Raw genomic sequence first — 11,376 nt, forward strand, 5'->3', positions numbered from 1 at the left:
ATGGCTTAACCCTACCGGATATTTAGGAATTTAATAGAAAAAGAGGCTTCCTGTTGGGTCCACACATAACAAATGTGTATTGAATGGAAATGTCATTTGTTGTTACAGTGGTACAAGGCACCAGAGAATGGTGGTCTCCACTTGTAAACTCAGCAGTATGAATTTTACAGTAATTGAAAATGTAATAAAAATGAGTTACAAGTTATAACTTTCAAATTTGTATGAAACGATGGAGGATTTTACTTCCAGTGCCCTCTTTGTGTCTTATTCAGAATCCTTGATTCCTCAATAAAACTATAAACAAGCTTAATGCAGAAAAGTAATTTTGCACAGTCGTGATTCTTCTCATTGGAGAGTCATGGCTTATGGAGGAAGAATGGAAGGGTCAAAAATACAATAGTCTTTGCATTACTCATCTGCTTACTTGTTCTCTCACATTTAATTCAAGGGTTTTACAACCTTTACTGAATTTCTGGGAATTCTAACAGTGGTCACAATGTAGGTTCCATTCTGCTTTTTATCGTTATTTTTTCTCCTGTAGGTTAAACATGCTGCTCAGATGATTGTATCATGCATAATTTTGAACAATCCCCAAGCTTTCCATGCAAAAGAGGTGGGGATCTAAGTATGAGAAAGGTAACATCATCAAATGACCCCATAATCAGTGAATTAAAATCCCAGGAATGGCATATATAAGGCTGTGGGCACATTGTAGGGCTTACGATACCAGCTGCGGTGCGACTGGCTTTGCCACCTTGAGAGACTGACTAGAAGATACATTACAGTGGCAAATTATTGTACATATAATACGCATGCCAGTTTTCTAGGAATATATAAAAGCACAATGCCTCTATTCATTCTCTATTTCATCTTATAGCAAAGGGATTCTTTTTCATTATACATTCTTTCATTTCATTAAAAATTGGAGAGGGTTGTTGTTTTTTTTTTTGCTACAAGGTAAAACCTGCCTTACCAATTCAGACCCTCTTCAGATTTTCCCACTAAAATGTCATAAAACATTAAGATTGTACGTCATTATCGTAAGAACCTTTTGGAAAATGATCCTGTAATTTCAGCAGGATAGTAAGAAACTAGAATTGATCAGCTGCTGTTCCTTAAAATACTGTGAAAGAGATCTGTGCTTTGAAGTTGCAGTTCTGCAGTAAAGTGAAGTCTACAGAATTGTACACATGTGCTGTGGTGATAGGAAAGGCCGTTAGTCTGTATGTCCTGGTTTGAATATCATCGTGTAGTTCTAGCCAATAACATTGATGGAAAGGTGGATTTTCGTTGGTGGCAAAGTTCGTACTTGCGAGAGTTGGCGGACTTCTTTCCTAGAAGTGCTTCCTCTTTCAAGAAGGGCAGCAGCACCAGTCACTTCTGCAGCTTATCATTGTTAGAACAGAGAAGAAAGAACCTTGACCTCAGTATTCTCCTCTCTTTGGAAAATACACAGTGATTCCACGTATGTATGTCAATGATTTTTTAAAAAAAAGAAGTCTGCCATGAAGTGGATAATATTTCTCCTGAGTGGTCTTTTGCTTTCATTGTAAAATCAAAATGAAATACTAAAGCTCTGAAGAAGATGATCAGAATGAAACCAGCACATTTGGTACAAATATGAGGCTAAAAACTTGGGAAGTTCCACTAAAAAGAAGTAGGGGCAATTTCACTAGGCAGTAATAGTCACTTAAGCTGGAATGTTCCCTTTCTAGACAAGTTCATTTAGAGCTGTTTCCAGTTACCAGAAGGGAAAAGGACAATGTAATGTAGTATTGTAAAGAATACTCTGTAAGCTGTTGGTTAATTTATTCGTGTAAAATAGTTTCTAGCTTAGGTAGCGTAGAGTTAAAACTTAAGATAGAACTTAAGCTCCATCTTCAGAAGTTCATTTCATTTGCTTTTTTCAGAATGGCACAGACGTTATCTCACAAAAACGTGCCTGTAGTAGGTGTTATCAGTAACCTTATTTTGCAGAGTAAGCCACAGGCTTTGTATAATTTCTCCGCTGAACCTGGCAAGTTGCAGTCCAGTTAGTATCTCCCAAACTAGCCCTTACCTCCCATCCTAGGAATATCTGGGGCAATTTTGCAGAAATTTTCATTGGTGTTCCTGTTTAGAGCTTATGCAGCTGAATACATAAACATCTAAAAATCAGCCAAATGCATAGGTAGTTAATGTGATGTTGCTGTTGTAAGACTAGCATTCATTTTTCCAAGTAAACTTGATTTTCCATCAATTACCTTTAGTAGCTTTGTTTCCATGCCACATAACGTACTTTACCAATGAGGTTTATGTGGAAACTTGGTGATTCACACTTCATTTGATAGCTCCCATTGAAGCCCAGTCAGATTGTCTGTCTTCCCGTGTACAGTATTAAAAGCAGTTTGTATTGATGGGAAGTGTTTTGAGAAGACATTGCCAAACTGGTGGACTTAGAGATGAATCTTTCTTCTACATTTTCTTCTACTGGGGAAAGGGAGTAAGATCAGTAAAGTGTTGTTTCCCTGGTAGCTTGCAAATCAAACTGTCAGCATTCTCCTAGCATGGTGCCTAAAAATGACGGGATGACTTTGCTGAGAATTGCCCAGTAGGAGCAGTTTGGAAACTGGTATAAGCTTAATAGCTGACAGTGATCCCATGGAAAGGCTCCATGAATTCCTTCCACAGTATGCTGGTTAGCACTTGCCTTTTAAATTTGGCTGAACTACTCTTTCTTGGCTGTAACAGCCTGACACAACAGAGCACCCATCTTCATCTAATCACAATGATCACACATTGTAGTGTACAGACAGAGGTGAGATTTCAGGAGGCCTTGAGCTGTGGAGGGCCGACACAGTGCTTCTCAGGAAGCTGGAGGCAGGTTGTATTTGATGGCAATCTGAAATAGTGTTCTTTTAATTTGATACCGACTTCTTTCTGTTCTAATAAAAAGCCTTTCAAAATTGATGTGGGCAAAGATGTGCAAAGGAGTGTTACTAGAATGAGATATTTGGGACTTAAGTGCTGATCTTCATTTGCAGTGCTCTTGCAGCTGCAAAAAACATACTCTGTTCTTATTTTAGCAGTAAACTAAGTAGATTTTAGCCTCTAACACCATTTCTTTTTACTTTCAGGCTCTTTAAGTTCACAATTGCACCATCTGAGTATACCAATTTGAGCTTTGTAGTAGTTATATATCCATTTTCTGAATGTTAAGTAATGAAATACCTTGAAATTGGCAGCAAATTCAATATGTTAGTCTCTAGTTAATTTTTCCTTTGTAAGGAATGGTAGTTTCTGCAGAAAGCTTGTGGAGGCTGTGGCCAAGACTTCTCCCATTTCCCTGTGCTTATGTCATATATAAAAAATGCAGACCTTAAAAAAAAAAAAGTCTTAAAATAAGCAAATATGTTAATTGAACAAGTGGTCATTAAGAGCTCTGCAGATGTCCCTTGGTTGTTTTTTCACTGTCATGTGGTTATGATAAAAGAAGTTGTCGCTAGAAAAACTGTCAAGAGTGTTTCTTATTAAATTTTGAGTTGAAAAACAAATGCCATGCAAAATACCTTGTGATAGCCTTTTAAATATGAACTCTTCATTTCCTTATATGAAGTGGGGAAATTTGGATTTAAGTAGAAATAACATATCAATATTGTGAGCATGAGAACAAAACCATCAGCTATTAATGTTTTGAACTCCAAAGCAACTTGTTGTTGCTGTACCTTGAAACTGGGAGTTCTTAAATAATGCCCTGGAAAGGTACCTGGCCTCTTTCAACAGCTCCTGTGTAAAGTACTTGTAATGCCTTGAGATGAGTAATTTTGTTTTCTGTAATGGCCTTCTGCCGTCTTGCTCTAGTAGCATGGAAAGGGAAACTGGAAGCTGAATGCTGTCCTCCCGTGAGCAGGAATTTTGAGGGCTTCAGGTTCCAACTGGCAGTGACTGGTGGCCCAGAGATTTTGTCAGCAGCTGCTTCTGCATCTCAGCTGGTTTTTTTGCAAAAAGATGATATTTTGTTTGAACATCTTTTGCAACTGTTTGCAAAATGGCATTAATCATCAAAAGGTTCACGTGTCAGGCTTTATCATGTTAGAAATCTCTTGTATCTTTTTTTTAATGTACTAATAAAACTGCCGATTTCTTGCAGGTGGGTGTACATGGCATTAGAATAGAATTCATCAATGAAAAAGGATCAAAACGCACCGCCACCTACTTACCGGAGGTTGCAAAGGAGCAAGGTCATTGTTGCGCTTTATTTCATATGATCTGGTGAAGAATTTAAACATACGTATAAATCTAAAATGCAATATTTGACCTTGCACTGATGTCAGATGATGGAGCAATATTTAATTGTAAGAAAAGACTCTTCTATAAAATGCCAATTACGTGTCTGTCTCAATCCCCCTGTAGGGACTCAGTAAACTGTAGCTGTTCTGAAGCAAATCCTAACCACAGTGAAGCTGTGAGAACGTAAATCATGGAGGGCTGGTACAATGCTGCTACCAAAGTTCACTTTTTTTTGCCAAAAGTTGCTAATTTTCATATCGTTGTTACCCTGTGATATTAGGCGTGCAAAAGCTCTGTTAATTTAGAGGCTGTCTGGACAATAATCCTAACAGCCGATTTATTCCCAGGTTTGCAGTGGTGAAGCTTTTCCCATTAGGTATTTGCTTCTAGTATCTAATTCCTGCTACAAACAGTGGCTTCTGGGTTTTTAGATGGGTGGTAAAGGATTATTTTCATACTGGAAGTCAAAAATAATGTTACTAAAGTGTCCTTTTCAATAGGAGGACAGATGTCAGTTTATGAATTAAAAAACCTGTATATAGTGTGGCTTTTGTTGAACAGCAGTTTGTTGAGGTGAGCTGCTGGGGCTGTGACTACTCCCTGAAGTTTTTCAGGCTTAGAAGTGTGTCTCTGCCTTTTAAATTTTGCATTGCCACTTCTTCATTTCCTTTTGGTGTACTAAGGAATAGGAATGAAACCTTCATTAACAGATAATAGATAATTTTGTTTCCCAGTGGTCACTTAAAAGCTCAGATGCCTTCCGAGGCAGTTCTTTGCCTTTTGCAATCTAAGGTTGGCCAGTTACAAAAGGGTTCTGTTGTTAAGACCTTTGGTGATTATTTACACACGTTTTTCAGTATTTTTTAATTCAGGAATTGGGGGGAGGGGATGAAGGTTTAAATTTCTAAATACTCGTGGTAGACCATGCATTATAGTCAGACTCTTAAAATTAACCAAAACTTGTTTTTTTCTGTTTCAAATACGCAGTGTGACAAACTTAATTGCATCTTTTGGAAATAAGATGTCTATTTTAGAAATATTGGGCTTTTTAAAGTCAACATGCAGGGTTGATACCACAGCTTTATCGAGAACAATAATGAATCTGGATTTTTTGTTGTCACTTTTCTTTAACTAACCAGCCTGCTACATATCACAGATGTTCTGAAATTAGGAATATCACTGTTAACTTTACAGTGATATTTATGGAGAACACAAATGCCTGAAGTTCTCTCCACTCGTTCAGTTACTAAATCTTTTGAATTTTCTTTCATACAGAAATGAAGCTTTCCATGCTGCCAGAGCCATTTAGGATGTATGATCGGACTGTGATTAATGATCTGAATGACTCTGAAAATTACAATTTTGTTTGTCATTGTCAATCATCTGGATATAGCGGGTGCACTTTTAAAGTATTTCAACCACAGGATAAAAATGTGTTGTTTGTAGAGCGAGCTTTATGCCTGATGAAATGCTGCACAGCATCCTTCCCTCAGCTATCTCCTTGCACAGGAGAACGTCCCATGTTTCATACATAACTTCGGGAGAGCACTTGTGTTACCAATATCACTATGTACCGTACTGTGTTTTTGCAGCATCTATTCCTACTGCTGTAATTCTCATGAATTTTTACCATTGTGAAATTCAACAGGATGGGACCACATTCAAACCATAGATTCCTTATTGAGGAAAGGAGGCTACAAAGCTCCGATTACTAATGAATTCAGGAAAACCATAAAGCTAACCAGGTATGCATTGCGGGATACTCCAGATAAGTCCTGTTGGTTTGGTTTTAGTGTGATGAGTTCATTTCCTGGTAAGTGGTTGTTTCAGATGTTAACAGTAAGCTCTCCTGTATATATTATTAATATTTCCTTTCTTTTCACCACAGGAGTACAGACTTCTGAGAATATCTGTGCCTTGCATTAAATACAATAGGGATTACAGGCACTAAGCAAGGAAGAAAGGGCTGCTAAGTAGTTTGCTACACATATACCAGGGGGTTGGCATATTTTGTTTCATAACTGAGAAATCCTTGCAGCGTATCAGCTCTGCAGTTTTACAGTTTGCTCATTGGCTGCAGTGGATCTCAAGGGGCTGTTATTAAGGGGGATTACTTGCCATTGTCACGTTGTATTTGAGCAGTTGGCACTCTGTGGAGCTGCTGGGCCGCGCAGTGCCCTGAGCTGTTCAGCTCTCTGAGCAGGCATCAGGGCTTTTCCCTCCTGCAGAGTTTGGGCTTCCTCTCCTAACGGGCGCTGGGCATGCAAACTGGGGAGCTGATCTGACAGGCGGTGCGCCGGTTCGACTGCATCACGTATTCTAGGAAGGAAGACATAAGTCCAGTGCTTTATTTCATACTTGTATATCTTGTGTCTGTTGTAACGCTCGTTTAATATAATGTGCTCATGAGGGCTTGTTAGCAGGTTGGAGCCAAAATGTTTTAGAACTGGCCACAGATATTCCACTCATAAAACTGTAGTCGTACAGTGAAAGGTGAAAGAGCAGATGTCAATAGGGAGCCCTGTAAAACAACATAATTTTATAACCATGCAGTACAAAGTGACTGCTGAGCTCTAGCTATATACTCCATGCTTTGAGAATTAAGGATTTTATAAATCCTGTGTCATAAGGAGGTATTGACTGATAACCCATTAAGTTCCTTTTCTCTCTTCAGGGATAACAAACACTATTAATACAGCTCATAAATTTGGTAGTTAGAAACCCTTGTCCAGCACCGTTATGCTTCCCATCTTTAGTCAATTTGTAGGCACTCATAGGGATACAGGATTCAATTTTAAAATGTTAGGTATGTTACCATCGCTTCTGTGTACTTATTTCTTTGGGAATTCTTTCCTCCTTACTGCAGCTGGATTAGATGTGGGCTAGACTCGACTCCTGGTCCATAATTAAAACCCAGTCCTTTCATTTCAGACGTGAAAATGCTGGGCTTCTCATGAGTGTTAATGCACTCTTAGAAGACAAAGAGCTGAGATTTTTTTTTCAGTTCCTGCTTTTGTCACCTACATCTAAAATGCTTGCCATTACGTAGCAGTGGTTTCTTTAGACTGGGCAGAAGACAGAGCATTCCTCAGAAAAGTGTGTTTTCACATTAGAAGAATCCCTCCCTCATTCGATGTTGTTTTGGGTAAGGAAAAAGACTGTGTCCCACTGATTGTTTGGAATTCTGCTTTCTAAATAGGAACCTGATGACTGAGGAATTGTTACAGCTAAGGAAAACATGCTGTCCTGAGGGTTACATCTGGGAGGAAGGGTTTACAGAATCCAGCTAAATTTTTAAATGCAGCACCCCAATTTTCTGACTATTTCTTATTATTTTCAAGAAGAATATATAGATATATGGTGATAACAGAGGGCATGAGTAGCTGCTGGAGTTAAGTAAGACTTTCTGTACACCTCAGTGAATAAGGGATATATTTTTCCAAGACACAGAACTTCTGTATACCACATACATTCTTCCAGCTCCATGATTTTGTTTGAAGCAATGGCATACAAGCACAGAACAAAACGAAAGTGTTCTGTTGAGTATATTTAGTTTGATGACATCCCAACCACAAAATCAGGCCTCACGAATGGAACAGACAAAGTATGTTGTTTAATATTCAGAGGAATTTTTTTCCAGCTACAATTCTACGCAGGCTGCCCTTGGCCTGTTTTGACCCACTTAGAACCCTCTTCATTAATTGCCAGGCTTATAGTTTAGTTCCATAGTGGCTGGGGAATTAATGCGCGGATCAGCTTACTCATCAGGTGCGGGGAGCACTATGCACCACTCGCATCGCTGCGAGAGGAGCTGCAGCTCAGCAGCGACCAGCAGCCGTTTGTTAAGTCAGTACATCGTTAACCAGCACAGTTGTATCAAGTAAATGTGGGCACTGTGGTGCACTGAAGCAAAAAGCTGCAAGCGTAAGGTGTTCTGCTCTGTTCATCTGGCAGAGGCAGCAGAAATAAATGTGTTTGCCAGCTCAGTTGCTGCAGTTGATAACTCAACAGTAGTTTAAATTTTTGTGTTGGGTTGCGAGTACAAGCTGTTGAGGCATGTGTTGTGCTTTTTCAGACCTAAGAGGGAAAAGAACAACCAGAGCAACTCCAGAAGAGAATTGTCATAAACAGGGGAGGTGGCAATATTTTAAACCACTGTAGTTGGATTCACCAACTCTCATCTGTAAGATCTCTTATGCAAGGTCTTTCTAAGTGACATTTGTGGCAATGTGGAATAGTGTTATTTTTGTGTAGATTTCACGGTTTTACAGATAAGTGTAAATGTGGCAATATGTTCCTTGTTGTCAAACAATATCAATGCAAATTTATTTGAAGCTTTTTTCTTGTGGGGGCCCTGTTCTGCTTTAAGTTATATATAGTTTAAAAGGGAAATAACTTCATTTAATGTAGCTGGGTTTATTTTAAAAGCAGAATGTGGTAGACAACTTTTTAAAAACAGCCCCAGAATCAGTACTGCTTTTTTACATGGCTTTTCTCCTAGGTTATGTGTAGGGAGTTGGCTGGTAATTTGGGACACTCTCAATCATCAAGAGTTCAAATATCTTGAGTAAAGTAGTAGGCAAAAATTTATAATAGTTTTTTTATATTTAAAATATTTTTCGTAAGCACTTATGTTGTGACTTGTCTTATGATTCAAGGATAACCCCGCCAAAACACGGTAGTTCTCTCCACGCCCTTGAGCAACTAAAGTTAGTCTTATTTCTAATATTACAAGTACAGAGCTGTTCTCACCATTAAACATACAACTAGCACCCTATTTCTAGTGCTGCTCATATAAAAGTTCTTGAATTTGCTTCTTTGCTCTTTTCTAGGTACCGTAGTGAGAAGATGACCATGAGCTACACAGAGTACCTTGCCCATCGTCAGCATCATCACTTCCAAAATGGCATTGGGCACCCCCTTCCACCATACAACCATTATTCCTGACACTGAGCCGCATGACCAGTCACTGGACCTCTCTGCAGACCTCTTCCCAGGAGACCCTGCCCCTTCTTGGTCTAGCTATCTCTATTACTGTACCATTTTATGATGATAGTTTCCGTTGCCATTTTGAGGCTTCTCCAATAGTTGGTTAAGCTCATTGTGGCAACGGGAGGGAAAAAAATTGCATTGTTACAAAGATCCCATACTTTTTTATTGAATCACTGCAGATTTTTTTGCAGCATATATAGCCCTTGGGTTTTTTATGAAATTTAAAATTTCTACTTCATTAACATTGAATTATATCAGTCAAGACTTTCTGTGACTGTGGATGGAAGGAAGAGTTTAAGGATTACAGTTAGGGATTCTTTGCTCAGAAAAAAAAAGGCATTCATGGCTTTTTCATTAATAGCTCTGTCAGGGAATGAAACATATCAGATTCAGGTATTATATTAGACAATGAATTGCATTTTCTTAACCTTCTTAATAGTAGTCTGTGGTACAATATTTCATAGACTTTCTTCTTTCCTTTGAGTTTTTCCATGAGCTCCTTTGCTCATCTGTGCACGGTTGAGCAAGGAGCTCATGGAAAAAATCAAAGGGAAGAAGAAACTCTGTCAAATGTGGAAAAAGGACCTGGCCACTTGGGAGGAATATAGGATTGCTGTCAAGACCTGCAGGGATGTAGTGAGGAAGGCTAGGGCCCACATGGAATTAAATCTGGTGAGGGAGGTCAAGGACAACAAAAAAGGTTGTGTTTTCTTTTCAGTATGTCAATAGCAAAAGGATGACAAGGGAAAATGTGGGCCTGCTGCTTAATGAGGTGGGTGCCCTGATAACGGCATGCTGAGAAGGCGGAGATGCTCAACACCATCTTTGCTTCAGTCTTTACTGATTAGACTGTCCCTCTGGAACCTCAGACTAAGGAGGTAAGGAAGAGAGTCTGGAGAAGGGAAGACTTTCCCTTGGTCCAGGAAGATCTGGTCAGAGATCATCTAGGCAAACTTGACACACACAAATCCACTGATCCCAATGGGATGCACGCACAAGTGGTGAGGGGGCTGGCAGAAGTGATTGCCAAACCACTCTATCATCTTGGGAGAATGGGAAAGACTGGAAGATAGCCAGTTTCACTCCAGCCTTCAAAAAGGACAGGAAGGAGGAGCTGGGAAACTACAGGTCAGTCAGCCTCACCTCTGTACCTGGAAAGGTGATGGAACAACTTGTTCTGGATGTCATCACCAAGCAGGTGGAAGAGAAGAAGGTTGTCAGGAGTAGTCAGCGTGGATTCACGAAGAGGAAGTCATGCTTGACTGACTCGGTAGCCTTCTGTGATGTCATTGCCAGCTGGGTAGATGAGGGGAGAGCAGTGGATGTTGCATACCTTGACCAGCAAGGCTTTAGACAAGACTGTGCTGCCGTTCAGCAGGACATGTACAGGCTGGTGAGTTGGGCAAGAGAGGAACCTGATGAGCTTCAACAAGAGCAAGTGTAGAGTCCTACATCTGGGAAGGAATGAACTGCATGCATCAGTACAGGTTAGGGGCTGACCTGCTGGAATGGTGTTCTGCAGAGAACGACCTGGGTGCTGACCATGAGCCAGCAGTGTGCCCTGGTGGCCAAGAAGGCCAGCAGTATCCTGGGGTGCGTTAAAAAGAGCATGGCCAGCAGGTCGAAGGAGGTGATCCTCCCCTTCTGCTCTGCCCTGGTGAGGCCACATCTGGAGCACTGTGTCCAGTTTTGGGCTCCCCAGTTCAAGAAAGACAGATCTTCTAGAGAGAGTCCAGAGAAGGGCCACAGAGATGATGAGGGGTCTGGAGCATCTCCCATACAAAAGGCTGAGAGACCTGGGGCTGTTCAGTCTGGAGAAGAGAATGCTGAGAGGGAAACTCAGCACTGTTTATAGAGATCTGAAGTGTGGGAGTCAAATGGATGAGGCCAGGCTCTTTTCAGTGATGTGCAGCACCAGAGCAGGGGGCAATGGGCAAAAACTGGAACACAGGAAGTTCCTCAACAAACACAAGGAAGAACTTCTTTACTGTGAGAGTAACAGAGCACTGGAACAGGCTACCCAGAAAGGTGGTGGAGTCTCAGTTTCTGGAGATATTCAAGACCCACCTGGATGCCTTCCTGTGTGGTCTGCTATAGGGAACCTGCTTTAGCAGG

General features: G+C 40.3%; 1 protein-coding gene and 1 long non-coding RNA gene across 3 annotated transcripts in view; one reads left to right on the forward strand and one right to left on the reverse strand.

The window, feature by feature from the left end:
- LOC110403313 overlaps window positions 1–4,248 on the reverse strand; it is a 62,166-nt gene extending 57,918 nt beyond the window's left edge. For both annotated transcript variants that reach the window (XR_002441613.1, XR_002441614.1), the window contains exon 1: window positions 4,200–4,248. This is a non-coding gene — a long non-coding RNA (uncharacterized LOC110403313). The remainder of the gene's footprint in view (window positions 1–4,199) is intronic.
- AMMECR1 (Alport syndrome, mental retardation, midface hypoplasia and elliptocytosis chromosomal region gene 1) overlaps window positions 1–10,921 on the forward strand; it is a 69,813-nt gene extending 58,892 nt beyond the window's left edge. Inside the window, exons 4-6 of the mRNA XM_021406423.1 lie at window positions 4,130–4,220; window positions 5,918–6,014; window positions 9,102–10,921. Of these exons, the coding sequence (XP_021262098.1) occupies window positions 4,130–4,220; window positions 5,918–6,014; window positions 9,102–9,216 (303 nt within the window). The 3' untranslated portion in view covers window positions 9,217–10,921. The remainder of the gene's footprint in view (window positions 1–4,129; window positions 4,221–5,917; window positions 6,015–9,101) is intronic.

The sequence above is a fragment of the Numida meleagris genome, chromosome 8 (assembly GCF_002078875.1).
Source record: "Numida meleagris isolate 19003 breed g44 Domestic line chromosome 8, NumMel1.0, whole genome shotgun sequence".
Classification (NCBI taxonomy): domain Eukaryota; kingdom Metazoa; phylum Chordata; class Aves; order Galliformes; family Numididae; genus Numida; species Numida meleagris.